At 41.8% G+C, this 25,845-nt stretch overlaps 1 protein-coding gene across 2 annotated transcripts in view; it reads right to left on the minus strand.

Annotated features, from left to right (window-relative positions):
• The window catches only part of GALNT1 (polypeptide N-acetylgalactosaminyltransferase 1), a 169,604-nt gene that overhangs the window by 37,964 nt on the left and 105,795 nt on the right, over nt 1-25,845 (minus strand). For both annotated transcript variants that reach the window (XM_037805653.1, XM_037805652.1), the window contains exon 5: nt 9,149-9,356. In XM_037805653.1, coding sequence (XP_037661581.1) covers nt 9,149-9,356 — 208 coding nt within the window. The remainder of the gene's footprint in view (nt 1-9,148; nt 9,357-25,845) is intronic.

Consider the following 25,845-nt stretch of genomic DNA (forward strand, 5'->3'; position numbering starts at 1 on the left):
TTGTTCTCAAATCTTTGTCTGAAATTTATAGGCTACTCCAGCTTTCTTTTGATTTGTGTTGCTATGGTACAATTTCTCCAATTGTATGCAAAAGTTTTTTAAAATTAAAAAAAAAAAAAAACCCACTCTATAACGTTAAGGAAAATGGTAGAACTTTCCTGTGTATCCTACCAAACTAGCATCATAATTACATATTTGTTGATTATCTACTGTCCCTTTTTACATTCATATTTACTGTATGTAAAAATATTTAATACATTGCTACAGTTTTCAAAATTAGCATTTTAATGACTGCACATTTAAACATTTTAAGGTAATTTTCTTAATAATCAACAATTGAACATTTGTTCTTCATATTTTTTTTGCTATTAAGGCATTACAGTGAACATGTTTATATAAATTGTATTTTACTTTTGCTTTAAGAGTAAACTTCCATGAGATACGGTAGGTTAGTATAGGCTGGAGTGAAATACTGACACATCCCAGAGTAATTTGGGCAGATAATAAAAAATATATTTACAGCCTCCCCCTCCCCAGCCCCGAGGATCTGGGGGAAGGTGCGGATGTGTTGGACATCCCCACCTGGACTGGTGTTGATGTTCTCACAAACATTGGGACTGGCGGTTTGATGTGCTGAGCCCTCGAGCATGTGACTTGCCCTTATGAAGCTCATTACCACACAGGAGAGTCTAAACTTGTATGTAATGGTGCCTAAGAGTCTCCTCCTGAGTACCTCTTTGTTGCTCAGATGTGGCCCTCTCTCTCTAACTGAGCCATCTCGACAGGTGAACTCGCTGCCCTCCCCCCTACGTGGGACCCGACTCCCAGGGGTGTAAATCTCCCTGGCAAAGCAGAGTACGACTCCCGGGGATAAATGTGGACCTGGCATCGTGGGACTGAGAGTATCTTCTTGACCAAAAGGGGGATGCAAAATGAGATGAAATAGTTTCAGTGGCTGAGAGATTCCAAATGGAGTCGAGAGGTCACTCTGGTGGACATTCTTATGCACTATATAGATAACACCTCTTAGGTTTTAATGTACTGGAATAGCTAGAAGTAAATACCTGAAACTACCAAACTCCAACCCAGCAGTCTGGACTCCTGAAGACGATTATATAATAATGTAGATGACAAGGAGTGACAGTGTGATTGTGAAGACCTTGTGGATCACATCCCCTTTATCTAGTGTATGGATGAGTGGAGGAATGGGGATAAAAACTAAAGGACAAATGGGGTGGGATGGGGGGATGATCTGGGTGTTCTTTTTTCACTTTTATTTTTTATTCTTGTTCTGGTTCTTTCTGATGCAAGGAAAATGTTCAGAGATAGATTGTGGTGATGAACGCATAACTATGTTATCATACTGTGGACAGTGGATTGTATATCATGGATGATTGTATGGTGTGTGAATGTATTTCAATAAAACTGAATTTAATAAAAAAAACTGAATTTAATAAAAAAAAAGTGAAGGAGAAATAAAGGTTTTCTAAGGCAAATAAAAATTGAGGGAATTTGTTGCCAGTAGACCTGCCTTGAAGAAAAAAAAAAAAAAAAAAAAAAAAGAGTAAACTTCCAGGAGTGAGATTACCAAGATAAAGGGCAAGAACTTTTTTATGGCACTATTCTTTATTGATTTCATTTTGTGGTTAGTGTTTTTAATCTTATTTTAGTCAGTCTTCTCTTAGTCCAAGGTCAGTAAGATATTTTACTATGTCACCCTCTAGAATATTTATTACTCTGTTTTACCACTTTGATCACCTTGAATTGATTTTCATGTATGGTTTGAAGTTGTCAAATTTCATTATTTTTTCCATGTGATTATCCAATTGATCCATAGCCATTTATTGAAAAGGATCAGCCACAGTTCTGTGATGCCACATTTGTCATAAATCAAGAGTTCATGAATGCCTGGATCTGTTACTGGACATTGGGCTCTATTCCAGGGGTCTGTTTATCCTTGGACCAAAACAATACCATTGTGATTATTACAGGTTTATAACAGACCTTAATACCCAGGAGAGAAATCCTCCTACTCTTTTCTTCAAGATTATCTTATTCTTGGCCCTTTGAATTTCCATAAACATTTTAAATCACCTTGTCTAATTCCATAAAAAACCTGTTGTGATTTTGACTGAGTGTTTTGGATCAATCTGTGAAGAACTGACATTTTTGAGATTGGCTTTTCTTCCCTCAGTTTAATAATGTCCTTGAGATTCATCTAAGTTGAGAGTATCAATAGTTGGCTCCTTCTTACTGCTGAGTAGAAGTCCATGATACACATGTATTAGTTTGTTTATCCATGTACCCTTTGAATGACATTTACATATATACATCAGGTTACTAATATTTTCTCAGTGTTCCTGCTCCACCTCAGCTTTCAGCAGGCTCTATACATCTGAAGACAGCAGCAACTCTCTCCTTGCTCTTGCTCCTCCTCCAGTGGTAGATTGCTGTGTAATACTTGGTGCTATCTGTGGTGGGGCTAGGGGAGTCCTCTGTTGTCCTGTCCCAGCCATAGTCTTAGCCAGATCCTGTGGATGGGCGTGGGGCCGTGGAGACGAAGCGTTCTCAGTATTCCTAGCCTCCTTCTCTGTGGCAGGCAAACACTGCCTTTTATCTGTGGCTGGTCTTGGGCTCACAATTCCTGTCCCTCTTCCAGTCAGAGCAGACCTCTGGTATATGGTTTTTGGTAAATGATCTTAGACCCAAGACCCAGGGGCAAAGGATTTTGCTTCTATCCCTCCTCCAGCAACAATGGCTCTCTGCCCATTTCCTAGGGTACAGGTATAAATCATTACTTCTGGCTGAGGGAATAAAAGTACTTGCTTACATCCTCCCTCTAACACTAGCCTCTGACAACCACCGATACATTCTTTGCCTCATGGTTTATTTAGAAGTGTATTATTTAATTTTCAAAAGACTATTTTTTTCCCTTAAAGTCTACGTTGTCTCATATTAATAAAATTATATATTGTCATTCAAGTAGAGTGTTTAGTTCATTTATATTTATTTAAATTATGGATATATTTGGGTTAAATCCACCATTTTACTATTTGCTTTCTAATGGTCTCCTCTGCTTTGTTTCTCTTGTTCTTCTTTCTTACTTCTTTCAATTAAGTACATTTATTATCCATTTCCCCCTCTGCTGGCTTACGAGATACGCTGGCTTATGAGATATACAATCTTCTGCTATTTATTTTACCAAATATCCTAGAAATTACAACATGTACCTTTGATTTCTTAACATTTATAATATAGATTAGTACTATTCACTTCCTGGGCAATGTAAGGACCTGTGATCACTTTAATTCTATTTATCCTCATACCACTTTTTGTGCTATTGCTGTCATATATATTAACTATATATGTATATTTAAGCCCCACAAGACACATACGTCATTATTGCTTTACATATGGTTAACAGTCATTGACATTTACTTATGTTTTCCTTTTCTCTTTTCATTCCTTCTTCCCTCTCTACTATGGTAGCTCCCTCTGGATAATTTTCCTTCTGCCTGAAGAACTCTCTGATATCCCCTTTAGTAAGGGCCTGTTGCTCATGGATTCTTTCAGTTTGTGACTGAAAATGTATTTATCTGACATCTGTTTTGAAGGACATTTTTTGCTGTGTATAGAATTTTAGGCTATTATTTTCTCTCAGTGGTTTATGGATAGTATTCCATTGCCTTCTGGCTTCTAATGGTTGTTGAGAAGTCAAATATTAGTCTTATTATGCTATGTCTTCTTCCTCTGGCTAGTTTATAGTGTTCTCTTGTCTTTTGTTTTCACCAGCTTTCCTGTGATATGTTCAGATACAGCTTTCTTTGTATTTACCCTGTAAGAGTCACAACGCTTCTTGAATATGTGGCTTGCTGTCTTTTCTTAAGTGTTGGAAAATTCTCAGATGTTATCTTTTCAGCTATTGCTTCTCCATTTTCCTTTCCCTTCTTTTTAGGACCCCTATTACATGTTAGGAAATTTTTTTTCATATCCATGTACCTCTCTTTGTTTTTCAGTATTTTCCACTCTTTTTGTTTCTCTATGCTTCAGTTCAAAGGTTATTTTTTCTGACCTTAGTTCCACTTCAACAGTACTCCTTATCGCTGGGTCTAAGAATCAGTCCATTGAATTCTTAATTCAATGATTCTATTTTTCAGTTCTAGAAGTTCCATTTAATTCCTTTTTTTATAGCTTCCAGTTCTCTACTGAAAAGTCTTTAAATTCCTTGAACCCATTACTCATAATTATTTTAAAGTCTAAGTCTAGGTCTATTGTGGGTCTATTTATTATTATTTTTTCTTGGATTTTATTAAGTCTTCTCATGTTACTGTTTTGTTTTTTTTTTTTGCCTTTTTTTTTTTTTAATTACAAGTCTGAGGGTGAATATAAAAAAGTTTAGAGATAGCTTGATAATTTGGATAACGTTATCTTTTTTCAAACAGGATTTTTGCTTTTGGCTAGCACCCAAGCACTAGCAATCCTAGATCATTCTAGTCCAGTCAGAGGTTGACATATTTTGAAGCTGGCTTTAAGTCCCTGTATGGTTGGTCCATTCCTGGTTCACCCTTACACTTCTAGGGCATGGCCTTTTTGGCAGTGACCAAGGCTCTTCTTGGCTACCCTTAATTCCAGTTTTTGTTTCCACAGTACTCTGCCTCTTTTGAAAGCTCTCTTCAGTACCTGTGCCTCTAAGAGACCACTTTTAAAACTGGTATCTGCTTCAAATGGAAAAGGGGATCCAAGTGTCAAGTTCTATTTTCTGAGCTTCCCTCCTATTCTGCATCCTGGCCCTTCAACTCTGGTAGCTCTCTGATGGTTTCAAAGAGGCATTTTTTAATATCATTTTTTCAGTTGTTCTAAATGGTAGGGTTGTTCCAAAACTATCCAGGCAGCCAGAAGTGGAACTTGTGCCAGAAGTAGAATTTGCCAGTCTGTGTTTTGCTTTTCCACAGGTAACTATTTTCTCTACATGGATATTTCTAGGACACTTTTTCCCTCTTAATTTCCATATTTTCCTCCTAGAATATATCTACAGTTGATGGACATTTGACGTGTTTCCTATTTTTTGCTATTTTGAACCAGACACAAGAACATTCTTGCATATGATTCCTGGTGCACATGTAAAAGAGTTTCTCTAAATATATTTCTAGAAATAGAAATGCTGGGTTTCAGGGCACATACGTGCTAAACTTCAGTAGGTAACTGAAAACTGTTTTGTTTTGTTTTTTCAAAGCAGTTGTACCAATTTAGACTCTATCATTCCACATCCTCGTCAACAATCAGTATTTTCTGATTTTTTCTGTTTCCACTTCAGTTTTTCTGTAGGGTTGTCATCTGTTTTGTACATCTTCTTAATATATTTTGTATATAAGTTCTTTGTCAATTATATGTGTTGTAAATATCTTCTCCCACTTTGTGGCTTGTTCACTCTTTATGGTATCTTTTGATGGCTAGAGATTTTAAATTTTAATGTAGCAGAATTACTTTTTTTCCCTTCTGTTGTCTTATTTAAGAAACCTTCCCTTATCCCAGATCATAAAGATCCTCTCCTATAGTCTTCAAAAGGAACTGTATTTTTCCCTTTCACATTTAAGTTTTTAATCCTCAAGGAAATGATTTCTGTGTATGATATGGAGTTAAGTATCTAACTTCATTTATTTTCCTTACGGATAACCACTTGTTCCAGCACTATTTATTTAATGGTTCATTTTTCCTCTGCTGTAATTATCAGTGCCTACTCTGTCAAATCCATCCTCACTCAAAATTCCATATAAACATGGGGTTGTTTCTGGGTACTCTTCTCTGGTTCACTGGTCTATTTGTGAATTCCTGCATTGATAAATCATTGCCCATATTAGTATAGCTTTAAAATAAATCTTGATATCTAGTAGGTCCCCTGTGTCTGACTTCTTCAGGAAAATCTTAGCTACTTTTTTTAACATTTTCATGTAAATATAAAAAATTGGTCAATTCCTCAAATAAAATTCTATTGAGATTTCAATAGAAAAGGTATTGAATTTATAGATCAATTTTGGAGAACTGATATTTTTATGATGTTGACTTTTCTATCCATAAGCATTATCCATCTCTCCATTTATATTATTTTTAGTGAGTTTCGATAGTTTTCTATTATATGCATCTTTTGTTAATGTATTCCTAAATGTAGTCTATGATTTCTACTGCTATTGTAAATGGTATCTTTTTTTGTTTGTTTGTTTAAAACAATTTATTTTCTAACTATTCCCTGCTGGTGTGGAAAAGGCAATAGTCTTTTTTTAGTTATAGTTTTGAAAAATAAGTTAATGGGGTATACTATATGAATTGGTTTTGTTATATTAAACCAAACTTGCATTTGCGGGATAACTCAAAATTAGACATGATATGTTATATTTTTAAAATCTATATTGTTGGATTCAGTTTGCTGGTTGTTCTAGTTTGCTAATGCTGCTGGAATGCAAAACACCAGAAACGGATTGGCTTTTATAAAAGGGGGTTTATTTGGCTACACAGTTACAGTCTTAAGGCCATAAAGTATCCAAGGTAACACATCAGCAATGGGGTACCTTCACTAGAGGATGGCCAGCGGTGTCCGGAAAACCTCTGGTAGCTAGGAAGGCACGTGGCTGGCGTCTGCTCCGAAGTTCTGGTTTCAAAATGGTTCTCTCCCAAGACGTTCCTCTCTAGGCTGCAGTTCCTCAAAAATGTCACTCTTAGTTGCACTTCAGATTCTTCTCTCAGCTTCTCTGGAGCAAGAGTCTGCCTTCAACGGCCGTCTTCAAACTGTCTCTCATCTGCAGCTCCTGTGCTTTCTTCAAAATGACCCTCTTGGCTGTAGAAGCTTGCTACTTCTGTCTGATCTTATATAGTGCTCCAGTAATTTAATTCAGGCCAACACCTCCATGGAAATTATCCAGTCAGAGTCATCACCCACAGTTGGGTGGGGCGCATCTCCATAGAAACACTCAAAGAATTACAATCTAATTAACACTGATTGGTCTGCCCACACAAGATTACATCAAAGATAATGGCGTTTGGGGGACATAATACATCCAAACTGGCACACTGGTACTGTGAGATTTTCATAGTAGTGTTTATGAGTGGCTTTGGCTATAATTTTCCTCATAGTTCTTTTCTGTTTTTTGTATGAAGGTTAATCTAGCCTCATAAAATGAGTTGGGTTGGTTCCCTCTTTTTCTATATTCTGTTTACAATTTCTTAGGGGAGAACTTTTCCCCCCCTCCTCTACCCAATACCTAGCAAATTTTCTTGCTAGTCCTTTTGGTGAGGTAAGATTTATTTCTCATTCACACTGAGGGTATAGACTTTCAAGATCCCAGCTTTATGCCAGTTTTTGCTATTAGTCTTCCCACCTTGGGCCAAGCTGAGGCTTTCTCTCTCATCCTCTCACTGTTTTTATCTATCAAGGCAGAAGCAGAGTACAGCAGAAATCCTCAAGGTGAAACCTGGCATTAGTGTTTGCTCTCACTTTACTTTGAGATCTGCAAATTTCTCACTTTTGTGCCATCTCAGTGACGCATTTTTAAATGTTTTGTATTTTATCCAGCATTTTGACTTTTGCATCTGGAAAGGTTATTCAGGATATCTACTCTACCACAGAGCCAAAACTGGAAGTCACTGTGGTTGTCATTTCAGCCAATTCCCCTTCCATACTTCTGTCATCACTTCACATGGCTTTCTCTCTAAGGGTTCAGGCTCTTGTTTCATAAAGATTATGTGTTGTCTTTATGCAAGAAAATCATCTCCTAAATCAGTCATCTATTATTTGTAGAAAATGATGTAGATATTTTATTCCTTTGATTCTTCAGAACATAATGGTCATTTTTCCTATTTATTCATCTATGAAAGAGAAGAAATGTAGATCCCACAGCTGTATGCTAAAAAACAATAGATGCAGTAGCTTCAGCTCCCCCATGCTCCACTCAACTACAAAAAGTTGATCACACTGAAATCTAAACCTTATGGTTAAGTTGACATAGATAGCCTTGAGCACAAATCGCAGAACTAAGCAAAAATTCAACTAATATTGATCTAGGAGACAAAAGTTAGAGTCTCACGTAAGCAAGAACTAAGCCAGAGCCAAGTAGTTGGTAGTTCCTTGAAAAGTGTGGCACATGAAAGACTGCAACCATAGACGTGCATTGTTCTCAATACCCTTCCTATATTAACTAAGAGTCTAGTGCTTTTCTACTTAAGCATTTCCGTATGCAACGTGTTGCTCTCCATGCCCATCTACTACTTGCTGTGCTACAAGCTGAGAGGTATAGTCTCCCTTATGGATGTTGACAGAGTTGAGATGACAGTGCATGGCAAGCACCTGCCTGTCCTACTGTTTGTCTTAGACAGTAGGGACAAGGAAAGGATTTTATCCTACTGTGGTCATTTGAAGATGTATGTACCCCAGAAAACATGTCCTTAAATTTAAGCCATCCCTGTGGGTGTGGACCATTTTAAGTAGGACCTTTTGATGAGGTTACTTCAGTTAAGAAGGTGTGGACCACCTCAACCAGGATGAGTCTTAATCCTATTACTGGGGGCCTTTATAAGCAGAGTGAAATTCAGACAGAGAGAGAGAACACTATGAGAAGCAAGAGGCTGGACACTGATGGTCTCAGGGAGAGACCAGGACGTGCTATCATGTGCCCTGCCATGTGACAGAGAAGCTGAGGACTGCCAGCAGCCAGCCCCAGAACACCAGTCTTTGGGGAGAAAGCATTGCCTTGATGACTTGATTTGGATTTTCTTTTAGCTTCATAACCGTAAGCTAATAAATTCCCATTGTTTAAGCTGACCCATTGCATGGCATTTGCTTGAGCAGCCTAGGAAACTGAAACACCTACCTTCCTTGAGTTCATCATCCACCTGTTCTGCCCCAGTTTAGTGACCAGAACATATAGTGTACATTCCAACAAGATGCTTCCAAATCCATCCCCATAAATAAGACAGTTTTCCAACATTCCTTCTTCTAAACTCTAGAATGTGATCTTCTCTCAGTTTAGTTTGTAGTGCTCATTATGGGTATTTTAAAGGAACCATGGGAGGAAATTATTTTTGTATTTACTTAAAAATACAGAACTTTGAAACTTACCATACAGTTTACAACAAGTGCACCAAAAACAAATTTATTTACCTGTCATGTTTGATCCTGGCTAAGAGAGGCTCCAGCCAGCCCACTGTACACTCACAATGAGCATCTAAGAAGGTGATCACTTGACCTTTAGATACAGCTGCTCCTTTTAGTCTAGCTCTGATCAATCCAGAACGCTGTTCCATTCGAATTACATGAACTGGTACTTTTAGTTTCCTCACATAACTCTCTAGAGGTCTTTTCAGAAAGTCTGAAAAATTAACAAAACAAAGAATAACATGGAAACAGTGTGAACAGGGGCTATGTAGATGTAAAGCTATTTTGATTTCCAGTGTTCATTCAACAAATATTTACTGAGCACTTTCAGTGACATTATGTGATTCATAAACCCATTTCTTTACCAGAAAGCATCTTTATTTCCTGAGGAACAGTGTACGAGAGCTATCTGGACCTTACTGCATGTGAAATTAGGAGAGAGCCTTTGGGCTCAGGCTCAATCAAGAATAGACATGTGACCACATTTCTCTAAGGAACTCTCTCTAGCTCATTTCTTCTTTTTTGATCTAGCTTAAGAATCAGGAACAGAAAACAAGTAGTTCAAAAGCATTAAATCAGACCTGAACAGCAGGAAGGACCAGAATATAAAATAGCTGTTAGAAATCAGATAATTGTTTGATTTCTTCAAAGGTGGAAATGAACTGTCTTATTGATTACCACAGATTTGACTATATATTCCTTGTTTCAGAAGGCAGGAAGAGAGGTTCACCTCAGAAGAGAAATGCTAAACTGTAACTCTAAGCCAATAGAGATTCTTAGCAGACAAGTAGGTCTAATTAAATAGTTTTATTGTTTGTTTTTTAAAATGGAAGGATGACTGAAGAAGAAAAGAGAAAAAAAAGGGGAAAAGGAAAAAAGACCATGAGAGCTATCCTGGAGAGTTTGGGTAGGAGTTACACACCTAAGCCAAAGATGTCCTGTCTCCAAAATACTTAATTGATTTAAAAAAGCAGAAAAGCCTCAGCTTCCTCAAAGCAAAAAGAAAGGATTTTTCAGATCAGGTTAGTTCATGGAATTTATGCTAGAATGCTGGTATGGCCAACTGTCTTTCCAATTATAATCTCTCTAGGGAAAGAAATACTTGTGATGGAACTAGGGTATCTCTGACTAGCTCTGTCCCACAAGAACTCTAGTATTGGTAAGGTCATACAGAGATCAGGATATATGTGGGTAAGGGCTCTTTAAATCCTAAAAGTGGGGATCCAATGGGCTTCCTATATAGTGGGGAGGTAAAGACAAATAGCAATGAAATGGTTCTTGTTTTTTTTTTGAAATGGTAAGACGAGAATGACTCAGTATGCAATCAGGGATATGAAAGTTGTGAAGGAGAAAGGGCTTGACTGATTACATCAGAATATTGATCATTTTCATTTCTGCTAATATATTTTCTAATATTGGGGCCAAAAAGAATGCCTGAAAAGTATCTGGAATACAACTCCTATCTGACTACCACTGTGACTTAGGAACCAAGTAACCTGATTGTGAATAAAAAGGTGAGGATAGTGCCCAATCTTGGAGAAAAGCAACATTTAGCAGTGGTAGCTATCATTTCGTACCTGTTTAGCACTATGCTAGGCTCTTTACATGTTTTATTTAATCCTCAAAACAATCCTATGAGGTTAAGTATTATTATGAATACTTGAGAAATCAAAATCTAAGGCTCAGAATATTAAATGAACTTGATCAAGGTGACACAGCTGGGAAAGGGATGGATCCAAGATTTAATCAAACCCAGATGTGCCTGATTTTGAAGCCAATTTTTTCAACCACAGCAAGAAATCGTAGATGAAAACTTCAGAGAAAACAGTTAAGGACTTTGGAGTCATGTAATCTGACACATTTAGTTACTCACTTTATGTCGACAGTTTGATAGAATCCCATGTGCTTATAGGGTATCATAAATAATGTGCTTCCCAATATGTTTTTCAAAAAATATTAGAGAGGGCGGGGCAAGATGGCGGACTGGTGAGCTGTATGTTTTAGTTACTCCTCCAGGAAAGTAGGTAGAAAGCCAGGAACTGCGTGGACTGGACACCACAGAGCAATCTGACTTTGGGCATACTTCATACAACACTCATGAAAACGTGGAACTGCTGAGATCAGCGAAATCTGTAAGTTTTTGTGGCCAGGGGACTCACACCCCTCCCTGCCAGGCTCAGTCCCATGGGAGGAAGGGCCCTCAGCTCCGGGAAGGAGCAGGGAGAACTGCAGTGGCAGCGCTTATCGGAAACTCATTCTACTGATCCAAACTCCAACCATAGATAGACTAAGACCAGACACCAGAGAATCTGAGAGCAGCCAGCCCAGCAGAGAGGAGACAGGCATAGAAAAAAACAACATGAAAAACTCCAAAATAAAAGCGGAGGATTTTTGGAGTTCTGGTGAACATAGAAAGGGGAAGGGCAGAGCTCAGGCCCTGAGGCTCATATGCAAATCACGAAGAAAAGCTGATCTCTCTGCCCTGTGGACCTTTCCTTAATGGCCCTAATTACTTGCTTTGTCTCTTAGCATTTCAATAACCCATTAGATCTGTGAGGAGGGCCGTTTTTTTTTTTTTTTTATCCTTTTTTCTTTTTGTAAAACAGTTACTCTAAGAAGCCCAATACAGAAAGCTTCAAAGACTTGCAATTTGGGCAGGTCAAGACAAGAGCAGAACTAAGAGGGCTCTGAGACAAAAGGCAATAATCCAGTGGCTGAGAAAATTCACTAAACACCACAACTTCCCAAGAAAAGGGGGGTGTCTGCTCACAGCCATCATCCTGGTGGACAGTAAACACTCCTGCCCATCACCAGTCCCATAGCCCAGAGGTGCCCCAGACAACCCAGTGTCACGGAAGTGCTTCAAATAACAGGCACACACCACAAAACTGGGCGTGGACATTAGCTTTCCCTGCAACCTCAGCTGACTGTCCCAGAGTTGGGAAGGTGGAGCAGTGTGAATTAACAAAGCCCCATTCAGCCATCATTTCAGCAGACTGGGAGCCTCCCTACACAGCCCTGGAGCCCAGAACCGCCCTGGGGGGACGGCACTCACCTGTGACATAGCACAGTCATCCCTCAACAGAGGACCAGGGGGTGCACGCCCTGGAAGAGGGACCCAATTGCAAGTCTCAGGAGCCACACGCCAATACCAAGGACTTGTGGGTCAGTGGCAGGACTGAACTGAAGGATCAGACTATTGCAGCAGCTTTAAAATTCCAGGATCACCAGGGAGATTTGATTGTTAGAGCCACCCCCCCTCCCTGACTGCCCAGAAACACGTTCCATATACAGGGCAGGCAACACCAACTACACACGCAAGCTTGGTACACCAATTGGACCCCACAAGACTCACTCCCCCACTCACCAAAAAGGCAAAGCAGGGGAGAACTGGCTTGTGGAGAACAGGTGGCTCGTGGACGCCACCTGCTGGTTAGTTAGAGAAAGTGTACTCCACGAAGCTGTAGATCTGATAAATTAGAGATAAGGACTTCAATTGGTCTACAAATCCTAAAAGAACCCTATCAAGTTCAGCAAATGCCAAGAGGCCAAAAACAACAGAAAATTATAAAGCATATGAAAAAACCAGATGATATGGATAGCCCAAGCCCAAGCACCCAAATCAAAAGATCAGAAGAGACACAGCACCTAGAGCAGCTACTCAAAGAACTAAAGATGAACAATGAGACCATAGTACGGGAGACAAAGGATATCAAGAAGACCCTAGAAGAGCATAAAGAAGACATTGCAAGACTAAATAAAAAAACAGATGATCTTATGGAAATTAAAGAAACTGTTGACCAAATTAAAAAGATTCTGGACACTCATAGTACAAGACTAGAGGAAGTTGAACAACGAATCAGTGACCTGGAAGATGATAGAATGGAAAATGAAAGCACAAAAGAAAGAATGGGGAAAAAAATTGAAAAAATCGAAATAGACCTCAGGGATATGATAGATCATACAAAACGTCCGAATATAAGGCTCACTGGTGTTCCAGAAGGGGAAGAAAAGGGTAAAGGTCTAGGAAGAGTATTCAAAGAAATTGTTGGGGAAAACTTCCCAAATCTTCTAAACAACATAAATACACAAATCATAAATGCTCAGCGAACTCCAAAAAGAATAAATCCAAATAAACCCACTCCGAGACATATTCTGATCACACTGTCAAACATGGAAGAGAAGGAGCAAGTTCTGAAAGCAGCAAGAGAAAAGCAATTCACCACATACAAAGGAAACAGCATAAGACTAAGTAGTGACTACTCATAAGATTAACTAGTGACTACTCAGCAGCCACCATGGAGGCAAGAAGGCAGTGGCACGATATATTTAAAATTCTGAGTGAGAAAAATTTCCAACCAAGAATACTTTATCCAGCAAAGCTCTCCTTCAAATTTGAGGGAGAGCTTAAATTTTTCACAGACAAACAAATGCTGAGAGAATTTGCTAACAAGAGACCTGCCCTACTGGAGATACTAAAGGGAGCCCTACAGACAGAGAAAAAAGAAAGGACAGAGATACTTGGAGAAAAGTTCAGTACTAAAGAGATTCGGTATGGGTACAATAAAGGATATTAATAGACAGAGGGGAAAAATATATATGACAAACATAAACCAAAGGATAACATGGCTGATTCAAGAAATGCCTTCACGGTTATAACGTTGAATGTAAATGGATTAAACTCCCCAATTAAAAGATATAGATTCGCAGAATGAATCAAAAAAAAATGAACCATCAATATGTCGCATACAAGAGACTCATCTTAGACACAGGGACACAAACAAATTGAAAGTGAAAGGATGGAAAAAAATATTTCATGCAAGCTACAGCCAAAAGAAAGCAGGTGTAGCAATATTAATCTCAGATAAAACAGACTTTAAATGCAGGGATGTTTTGAGAGACAAAGAAGGCCACTACATACTAATAAAAGGGGCAATTCAACAAGAAGAAATAACAATCGTAAATGTCTATGAACCCAGTCAAGGTGCCACAAAATACATGAGAGAAACACTGGCAAAACTAAAGGAAGCAACTGATGTTTCCACAATAATTGTGGGAGACTTCAACACATCACTCTCTCCTATAGATAGATCAACCAGACAGAAGACCAATAAGGAAACTGAAAACCTAAACAATCTGATAAATGAATTAGATTTAATACGCATATATACAACATTACATCCCAAATCACCAGGATACACATACTTTTCTAGTGCTCATGGAACTTTCTCCAGAATAGATCATATCCTGGGACATAAAACAAGCCTCAATAAATTTAAAAAAATTGAAATTATTCAAAGCACATTCTCTGACCACAATGGAATACAATTAGAAGTCAGTAACCATCACAGACTTAGAAAATTCACAAATACCTGGAGGTTAAACAACACACTCCTAAACAATCAGTGGGTTAAAGAAGAAATAGCAAGAGAAATTGCTAAATATATAGAGGCAAATGAAAATGAGAATACAACATACCAAAACCTATGGGATGCAGCAACAGCAGTGCTAAGGGGGAAATTTATAGCAGTAAATGCATATATTAAAAAGGAAGAAAGAGCCAAAATCAAAGAACTAATGGATCAACTGAAGAAGCTAGAAAATGAACAGCAAACCAATCCTAAACCAAGTAGAAGAAAATAACAAGGATTAAAGCAGAAATAAATGACATAGAGAACAAAAAAACAAGAGAGGATAAATATCACCAAAAGTTGGTTCTTTGAGAAGATCAACAAGATTGACAAGCCCCTAGCTAGACTGACAAAATCAAAAAGAGAGAAGACCAAAATAAACAAAATAATGAATGAAAAAGGTGACATAACTGCAGATCCTGAAGAAATTAAAAAAATTATAAGAGGATACTATGAACAACTGCATGGCAACAAACTGGTTAATGTAGAGGAAATGGACAATTTCCTGGAAACATATGAACAACCTAGACTGACCAGAGAAGAAATAGAAGACCTCAACCAACCCATCACAAGCAAAGAGATCCAATCAGTCATCAAAAATCTTCCCACAAATAAATGCCCAGGGCCAGATGGCTTCACAGGGGAATTCTACCAAACTTTCCAGAAAGAACTCACACCAATCTTACTCAAACTCTTTCAAAACATTGAAGAAAATGGAACACTACCTAACTCATTTTATGAAGCTAACATCAATCTAATACCAAAACCAGGCAAAGATGCTACAAAAAAGGAAAACTACCGGCCAATCTCCCTAATGAATATAGATGCAAAAATCCTCAACAAAATACTTGCAAATCGAATCCAAAGACACATTAAAAAAATCATACACCATGACCAAGTGGGGTTCATTCCAGGCATGCAAGGATGGTTCAACATAAGAAAATCAATCAATGTATTACAACACATTGACAATTCGAAAGGGAAAAATCAATTGATCATCTCAATAGATGCTGAAAAAGCATTTGACAAAATCCAACATCCCTTTTTGATAAAACCACTTCAAAAGGTAGGAATTGAAGGAAACTTCCTCAATATGATAAAGAGCATATATGAAAAACCCACAGCCAGCATAGTACTCAATGGTGAGAGACTGAAAGCCTTCCCTCTAAGATCAGGAACAAGACAAGGATGCCCGCTGTCACCACTGTTATTCAACATTGTGCTGGAGGTGCTAGCCAGGGCAATCCGGCAAGACAAAGAAATCAAAGGCATCCAAATTGGAAAAGAAGAAGTAAAACTGTCATTGTTTGCAGATGATATGATCTTGTATCTGGAAAACCCTGAGAAATCGACGATACAGCTACTAGAGCTAATAAACAAATTTAGTAAAGTAACGGGATACAAGATTAATGCACATAAGTCAGTAATGTTTCTATATGCTAGAAATGAACAAATGGAAGAGACACTCAAGAAAGAGATATCATTTTCAATAGCAACTAAAAAAATCAAGTACCTAGGAATAAACTTAACCAAAGATGTAAAAGACCTATACAAAGAAAACTACATAACTCTACTAAAAGAAATAGAAGGGGACCTTAAAAGATGGAAAAATATTCCATGTACATGGATAGGAAGGCTAAACGTCATTAAGACGTCAATTCTATCCAAACTCATCTACAGATTCAATGCAGTCCCAATCAAAATTCCAACAACCTACTTTGCAGATTTGGAAAAGCTAGTTATCAAATTTATTTGGAAAGGGAAGATGCCTCGAATTGCTAAAGAGACTCTAAAAAAGAAAAACGAAGTGGGAGGACTTACACTCCCTGTCTTTTAAGCTTATTATAAAGCCACAGTTGTCAAAACAGCATGGTACTGGCACAAACACAGACATATAGATCAATGGAATCGAATTGAGAATTCAGAGATAGACCCTCAGATCTATGGCCGACTGATCTTTGATAAGGCCCCCAAAGTCACCGAACTGAGCCATAATGGTCTTTTCAACAAATGGGGCTGGGAGAGTTGGATATCCATATCCAAAAGAATGAAAGAGGACCCCTACCTCACACCCTACACAAAAATTAACTCAAAATGGACCAAAGATCTCAATATAAAAGAAAGTACCATAAAACTCCTAGAAGATCATGTAGGAAAACACCTTCAAGATCTTGTATTAGGTGGCCACTTCCTAGACTTTACACCCAAAGCACAAGCAACAAAAGAAAAAATAGATAAATGGGAACTCCTCAAGCTTAGAAGTTTCTGCACCTCAAAGGAATTTCTCAAAAAGGTAAAGAGGCAGCCAACTCAATGGGAAAAAATTTTTGGAAACCATGTATCTGACAAAAGACTGATATCTTGCATATATAAAGAAATCCTACAACTCAATGACAATAGTACAGACAGCCCAATTATAAAATGGGCAAAAGATATGAAAAGACAGTTCTCTGAAGAGGAAATACACATGGCCAAGAAACACATGAAAAAATGTTCAGCTTCACTAGCTATTAGAGAGATGCAAATTAAGACCACAATGAGATAACATCTAACACCGGTTAGAATGGCTGCCATTAAACAAACAGGAAACTACAAATGCTGTAGGGGATGTGGAGAAATTGGAACTCTTATTCACTGTTGGTGGGACTGTATAATGGTTCAGCCACTCTGGAAGTCAGTCTGGCAGTTCCTTAGAAAACTAGATATAGAGCTACCATTCGATCCAGCGATTGCACTTCTCGGTATATACCCGGAAGATCGGAAAGCAGTGACACGAACAGATATCTGCACACCAATGTTCATAGCAGCATTATTCACAATTGCCAAGAGATGGAAACAACCCAAATGTCCTTCAACACATGAGTGGATAAATAAAATGTGGTATATACACACGATGGAATACTACACGGCAGTAAGAAGGAACGATCTCGTGAAACATATGACAACATGGATGAACCTTGAAGACATAATGCTGAGCGAAATAAGCCAGGCACAAAAAGAGAAATATTATATGCTACCACTAATGTGAACTTTGAAAAATGTAAAACAAATGGTTTATAATGTAAAATGTAGGGGAACTAGCAATAGAGAGCAATTAAGGAAGAGGGAACGATAATCCAAGAAGAACAGATAAGCTATTTAACGTTCTGGGGATGCCCAGGAATGACTATGGTCTGTTAATTTCTGATGGATATAGTAGGAACAAGTTCACAGAAATATTGCTATATTAGGTAACTTTCTTGGGGTAAAGTAGGAACATGTTGGAAGTAAAGCAGTTATCTTAGGTTAGTTGTCTTTTTCTTAGTCCCTTGTCATGGTCTCTTTGAAATGTTCTTTTATTGTATGTTTTATTTTTTTTATTTTTTTCATACAGTTGATTTAAAAAAGAAAAAAAGTTTAAAAAAAAAACAAGGAAAAAAATATGTAGTGCCACCTTGAGGAGCCTGTGGAGAATGCAGGGGTATTCGCCTACCCCACCTCCATGGTTGCTAACATGACCACAGACATAGAGGACTGGTCGTTTGATGGGTTGAGCCCTCTACCATAGGTTTTACCCTTGGGAAGATGGTTGCTGCAAAGGAGAGGCTATGCCTTCCTATAACTGTGCCTAAGAGCCTCCTCCCGAATGCCTCTTTGTTGCTCAGATGTGGCCCTCTCTCTCTAGCTAAGCCAACTTGAAAGGTGAAATCACTGCCCTCCCCACTACATGGGATCAGACACCCATGAGAGTGAATCTCCCTGGCTATGTGGAATATGACTCCCGGGAAGGAATGTAGACCTGGCATCATCGGACGGAGAACATCTTCTTGACCAAAAGGGGGATGCGAAAGGAAATGAAATAAGCTTCAGTGGCAGAGAGATTCCAAAAGGAGCCGAGAGGTCACTCTGGTGGGCACTCTTACGCACAATTTAGACAACCCTTTTCATGTTCTAAAGAATTGGGGTAGGTGGTGGTGGATACCTGAAACTATCAAACTACAACCCAGAACCCATGAATCTCGAAGACAGTTGTATAAAAATGTAGCTTATGAGGGGTGACAATGGGATTGGGAAGGCCATAAGGACCACACTCCACTTTGTCTAGTTTATGGATGGATGAGTAGAAAAATAGGTAAAGGAAACAAACAGACAAAGGTACCCAGTGTTCTTTTTTACTTCAATGGCTCTTTTTCACTTTCATTATTATTCTTGTTATTTTTGTGTGTGTGCTAATGAAGGTGTCAGGGATTGATTTAGGTGATGAATGTACAACTATGTAATGGTACTGTGAACAATCGAATGTACGATTTGTTTTGTATGACTGCGTGGTATGTGAATATATCTCAATAAAATGAAGATTAAAAAAAATATATATTAGATAGTTTAAAGTGCTTCTTAAGAACCAAAGCAATCGAATTCCCAAGCCCCACACCTTTGAAAGTTGTAATACACTGTATTCTATGAATAGAAGAAAAAAATATGATTCTATGGTATAGGGGCTCAAAAAGTTGCTGTTCCATAAATCTGCTTGGTATCTTGAAGGCTTTCATGCAATAAGACTAAGAAATAGGTGTCTTCCTATCTGTTGTTACAGAGTTATGGACTCAGGATTGGGTGGGGATTGGGAACTATCTATTCAAGCCTCATCTTACAAAAATGAAGCCATAGGAGGTTAAGTGTGGTTAGAAGCTACTATGTCACCTAAAAGTAGGAGAGAATCTTCTTTATTAGAATATCTTTATAGCTTTTTGGCTTATAAATGAATCCCTAGGCCACCTCTCTATCAGGGAATGTGAGGTTCTTGGGAAGTACAATTGTCAGGAAATAGAATGTCAGTGTGAAGGTCAGGAAATATAACATTGCTCACAACAACATCTGAGAAATATTACCTAGCCAGAACTCTAGAGAGCTGTGCGGGTGTCTGAGCTTGTACCTCGGCTTGCCAGGCCTGGGCCAGGGGACCTGATTACCCCCTGGGGAGGGTAGTAGGTACGGGCGTGAGTGCCCTCTGCAGCCCCCCCGAGCCTGGGGAGCGAGGTCAAGGCAGCTCCCTTTTCCTCACCCAAAATGCCACTGGCAGGGGAGGCTTGCCGGAGGAAACCGCCTTTCTCCCAACTGCCCTTTCCCCACTTCCTTATCTTACCCACTCACTCCCTGGTGCCAAGGCCACTTCTGCCACCGCCAGCGCGCATGCACCGTGGCCAGAACAACCCCCGCCCCGCTGCAACGGCTCCGGCGTTCTCTCAGAACCAATCCTAGCCCCTATCCCTTCAATATTGCCATTTAAGGCTGCTTCACCTGCTTTCCAGCCCTGCCCTTCTTACCAGCCTATATAACCTGTAATCACCCCTGAATAAATCTCTTTGGCGCATACTCCTACTGGATGAAGAGTGTCTTGTCCCTATCGCCGCCCTCCATACCTTGCACGCCTCCCGCCGAGGACCCGGCCACGTCCTCCGCCTCGCCCTCGCCTCCGGGAAAGAGCCCCCGCCGCCGGTACCCCTTGAGCAGCCCCGAGAGCTGAGGGCTCAGCTACCGGCCGCCCCTCCCCCTAGAAGCAGTAACCGCGACCGCAACTGGTGCCCCGTGTGAGGAACGTCTCCACACAACAGTTCAGCAGGTCGCTCGCTCGCCCGGACGCCTCTCCAGCTTCCCGTTTCCTCGCCTGCAAGGTAAGGGCCGCCTCTCCTTCGCCGCTTCTGGAGCCGTGGGAGGTTCACTGCTCCGAAGCCGCTCATCCCTTCCCCCACGCTCTCTTCGTCCTTTTGTATGCGCACTTCTATGACCCCCGTTTCTCCTAACGCTCTCCCTCTTCCCCTCCATTACTTTGCTGTAGTTCTTTGTATCTTTATTTCCTCATTTGGTGCCGTGTGCCTCTTTGCAACCGCCCCCCCCCGACTACTCCCGTTGCCAAAGGGCACTGCTTTCTGCTCTCGCCGTCTCCTTCGGCCTTGCGGCCACAGTTTATCTCATTCTCTCTGCTCGGTAAACAACTCCTCCTCCTCCCCGCCAGCCGGGCCGGCCCGGCTCGGGAGCAACCCCCCCTCCTCCCCCCTCAGCTATGGGTAATCGTATATCTACATGTCAGGCACCTCAAGTTCGTGCTCTAGCAGGTCTCCTAGACACGCATCGCTGTAAAGTGTCTGTCCGGCAGCTGCAGGTGTACTGGGACCTCCTGCTCCCCTTTAACCCATGGCTCACCACTTGCCATCTTTGGGACCCTGTTACTTATGATCATCTTATTGATCGAGTCACTAATGCCATGGAACATGAGAGCAAGCGCTTCCCTCCCGGCTTGCTCCCCACCTTGATAACCATCCGCTCCTGCCTTCAAGGCTCCCTCCCCCCTGATCGAGGCCCCGTTAAATCCAAGGAGGCCCTATCAACCCAGCCAACAGATTCAGATAGCGATACTAATTCAAATCATGACTCGGACACGGAGTCCTTAGTCGAGCAGATTAACAACGCGCTCGAGGTGACTCCCAAAAAGCAAAATAACACTGCGCCACGCCAAGATGGCGAACTTCCTCCTTCTTCTTCCATCGAGGGGAGGAAATGCTCCGGCGATGACATCAGCCCTAAGCTGGGCCGGAAACCGCATACGCTTTACCCCACCCTTCCACAGGGCGGAGTTAGTCCACCATCTTGTGCCTTGAACCCCGCCCTTTCACAGGGCGGGGCTGATCCACCATCTTGTGTCTTAGCCACGCCCACCGCGCCGCCATCTTGCGACGCTTGGGGCCTCCCACTCCCGCCTCCCCCTTCGGCGAGCTCCCCCTCGGAGCCGCTACCGGCAGCTGCCGCCGCTCCTCCCACCCTGCTGACTAACAACCCCTGGCTGCCTTCTACACCTCAAGGCAACCCTCGGGGCAACGCTCCCCCTACCCCCACTCCCGCGCCAAGCCTTCTGCAAGCGCGTCCTCCTTTCTCTCGTGCTTTTCACTGCTTTCCTCTTAACCTTGCCCCCACCCCACAGAAACCGTATGACTGGTATCCCATTGACTCAGATACTATCAAGCAGCTTCGCAGGGCCGTCAAGGAGGACGGGTTAGGTAGCCCATACGCTTCCCAAATACTGCAGGATCTCGGCATGGACTATTGCATCCCCCAAGACTGGGCCTCGCTTGCCCGTTCCATTCTTAACCCCGGTCAGTTTGTTGACTGGCGTGCTCACTTCCAGGCAGAAGCAGCTCAGCAAAGTAAGCAAGACGCAGCCCTTGGAGTCTATCATCCCCCTGAAGCCTATTTGGGCACTGGAGCGTTTCTAAGTGCGTCTGCTTATATTAATGTCCCTGCTACCTTCTGGACTGTCCTCAGAGGCATCGCCTTACGCGCGTTTGCCAATTGCTCTGCCTGTTGGCCTAATAAATTCACCAAGCTCTTCCAGGAGCCGAGTAAGCCTTTCGCCACCTTTGTCTCCAGAGTCGAAGAAACCTGCGCTCGAAAGGTAAGTGATCCCCAGGCCCAATATTACATGTGCCCATCCTCAAATCCTGAAAAATCGTACTATAATTCCCCCAACGAGTACTACTGTGCATACTGGGGGTGTGAAACATTAGCCACTAATTGGAAGCCTCCTGTTCCTAATCATTACCTTACCTTAAAATGGACCCCTACAGGGTGCAAACTCCCTACTGTTAACTGGCTCGGCCAAGAAAGTGAGGGATCCTACACACATCTTAATCTTACAGTGCAGCTCCCCACTGATCCCTCCTGGTTACTCGGTCAAACTTGAGGCTTCAAAATCTATAAGAAAGGAACCGACCGAGGATCACTTATTCTTATAAAAAAGGAGGCTGTAAGCCAACCATACCAAAATACTGCTTTAAAAACACCCTCTGGCATAGGTCCCAATAAGGTCATTAACCCTCTTTTTCCACAGCCCTCCAGCCGCACCTTAGCTCCGGCTAAACGCACTTCAACTACATCTCAAACCCCACCACCCCAGCTTCCTCTACCCCCTTCTCGTTATTCCTCTCCCCTCCTCAGCCTCATCCAAGCCGCCTTTGCCTCAGTGAACTCCTCCAACCCCAATTTTACCTCATCCTGCTGGCTCTGCCTCTCCACCTCTTCCTCACTATACGAGCCCGTTGCCTCCAACCTTTCCTTTTCAGAAAGCACAGAAAACAGCCCCTTGGAATGCATTTGGAATACCTCTGCCGTCCCCCTAACCTTTCATTCAGTCTCCTATACGGGAAAGTGCGTCCGCCCTCGCTCCAGTAACTCTCCCGACCTCACTGCCTGTGCCAGCTACTCATCTCCCAGCAGCTCGGCAAAATTTCTCATTCCTCATAACTCCTCCCAATGGCTCTGTTCCTCTACAGGACTTACCCCCTGTCTCAGCACGAATGTCATCAATGAATATAAAGAAACTTGCCTCCTAATTGTCCTTATCCCTAGGGTCTTATACCACAGCGAAGAAGACTTCTTCCTCCGTCTGGAAAAAACTGCGGCTCCTGCCCCACTGCAAAAGCGAGAGCCCATCACCGTCCTTACAATTGCCTCCCTCCTAGGTCTTGCCGGCACTAGCACCGGAATCGCTGCACTAGCCAGTCAAGGCTCTGCCCTAACTCACCTCAGGGCGGCTGTTGACGAAGACATTCATCACTTACAAAACGCTATTCACCATCTAAAAAATTCTGTCAATTCCCTCTCTGAGGTAGTGCTCCAAAACCGCCGAGGTCTTGACCTTCTCCTCCTCAAAGAAGGAGGCCTCTGCGCCGCCCTAGGAGAAGAGTGTTGTGTTTATGCCAATTCCACAGGTCTCGCCGAAGACAGCCTAAAAAAGGTCCGAGAGGGACTGGAGCAACGTAGAAGAGACCGTGAAGCCACCAGCTATTGGTCCCACATCTTTACCCCCCTCCTCCCATACCTCCTCCCTCTCCTCGGCCCCCTACTAATGATTATTCTAGCTCTCATCTTAGGACCCTGCCTCATCCGCAAAATTGTCCAGCTTGTAAGAAAACAAACGGATGCCATTTTTTCCTCGTTCGTGCAAATCCAGTATCAGCGACTCGCCACCTCTGACGCCCCCCACTCCAAGATGACAACCAACCCTCCGCGACCTCAACGCCACCGGTCGACTCGCCAACCGCGAGGCCCTTCTCAATCACCTGAACATCGTTCTCACCTCGAGTTCCAGCTTCTCTGAACCCCTGAACTTTAAACCCCTCACCTTCGCCCAGCCCGCTGCAGCAAAGCCATTGTTAAGCGCCCGGGCACCACACCAACACTAAGCTCCAGCCTCGCTGGGCCACCGTCAACCCCTTTTTCCCTTCCCTAACCTCCCCCTTCCCTCACCCTTAGTGGGCCTCTCCGGTAAAGCCTCTTCCTCTAATTAGAAAAGAAAGGGGAATTGCGGGTGTCTGAGCTTGTACCTCGGCTTGCCAGGCCTGGGCCAGGGGACCTGATCACCCCCTGGGGAGGGTAGTAGGTACGGGCGTGAGTGCCCTCTGCAGCCCCCCCGAGCCTGGGGAGCGAGGTCAAGGCAGCTCCCTTTTCCTCACCCAAAATGCCACTGGCAGGGGAGGCTTGCCGGAGGAAACCGCCTTTCTCCCAACTGCCCTTTCCCCACTTCCTTATCTTACCCACTCACTCCCTGGTGCCAAGGCCACTTCTGCCACCGCCAGCGTGCATGCACCGTGGCCAGAACAACCCCCGCCCCGCTGCAACGGCTCCGGCGTTCTCTCAGAACCAATCCTAGCCCCTATCCCTTCAATATTGCCATTTAAGGCTGCTTCACCTGCTTTCCAGCCCTGCCCTTCTTACCAGCCTATATAACCTGTAATCACCCCTGAATAAATCTCTTTGGCGCATACTCCTACTGGATGAAGAGTGTCTTGTCCCTATCGCCGCCCTCCATACCTTGCACGCCTCCCGCCGAGGACCCGGCCACGTCCTCCGCCTCGCCCTCGCCTCCGGGAAAGAGCCCCCGCCGCCGGTACCCCTTGAGCAGCCCCGAGAGCTGAGGGCTCAGCTACCGGCCGCCCCTCCCCCTAGAAGCAGTAACCGCGACCGCAGAGCTGTAGGAAGCGAAAAGAATTCAGAGCCTAATAAACCTAACCCCTACTAAATATGAGCCTCCATTTCCTTTGTGTAAATTGAGAAAAACAAAGGTCATTTCAGTTCAGGAACACTAAATCGATTGTAATTAAGTCTTAAAATAAACTTCTGCAGTGGCAATTAGATAACTTCTAACATTAAGTTGGATTCATTCAATCTCCATCTTCATTACAGACTCTGTAATAGTCAAGTTGCTTCAGCAATGATGTACAGGCCAGTTAAGAGGTCAAAGTGTAGGTTTATACAGGGTTTGAATACCCTGTCTAACTTGCTAAGTCTCATTTTCCTCTTCAGTAAAACAGGGATAATTATAGCACTCACTTTATACTTCTTTAATAAATGGTAGCAATTGACAACTCAGCAGGTTACTGTGAAATAAAGCATCCTGAGACCATGAGATTATGCATGCTACACAACCTAATCAGAAGGTCTTTTCAGATAAGAAGTAAAATACAGAATTGAAGTAGATCATTCATTCATTCAATAAATTCTGGACTGTTTGCCATATAACAGGCACTGTGGGCACTGAGGAGTCAATGGTGAGCAAAAAGATCTCATGGAGGATATAGTCTAATGGAGGAAGACAGACATTACATAGACAAGAAAATAATTAAAACTCTGGTGAGAGTGTGGAGAAGTATAGTGTGTTGTGAGACGTATTATGAGGGACATGACCTGGTCTGGTAAGGTCAAGGAAGGCCTTTCTAAATAAATCACATTTGGACTGAACTCTGAAGAATGAATAGATGTTAATTAACTAGGTTGGGGAGATGAGGAAGAATGTTCCCTGGAGAACAATGCTCTTGGGAGAGAGAAGAGTATCAGTACAAGTGAAGGCCTTGAGATAGAAAGGAAGGTAATACTTTTAACAAACTCAAAGAAGAAAAATGTGGATGATGGGCAGAAATACGAAGATGAGGTGAAAGGAGATGCAGGCAGGGGTCAGTTCATGCAGGACTTGGAGGAAGGGTGATAATCTTAAGTGTGGTGATCAGATTTACATGCGTAAGAGGCACACTCTGCATGCAGTGTGACAAACAAGTGGGAAGGGGTGAGAGTGGAAGTCAGGGAAATAGTTACCCTAGTTAGGCTATTCAGCAGTCTAGATGAGAAATGACGGTGCTTTGGATGTGTCTTACGAAGAGAAAAAAGAAAACTTTAAAGATAGAGGGCATAATTAATTACCTAGAGTTTACAGAAATACAGAGCCTGCTCTAGTTACCACCTAAACAGAGACTAAGATTATTCTAT

Source organism: Choloepus didactylus, chromosome 16 (genome assembly GCF_015220235.1).
Source record: "Choloepus didactylus isolate mChoDid1 chromosome 16, mChoDid1.pri, whole genome shotgun sequence".
Classification (NCBI taxonomy): Eukaryota; Metazoa; Chordata; class Mammalia; order Pilosa; family Megalonychidae; genus Choloepus; species Choloepus didactylus.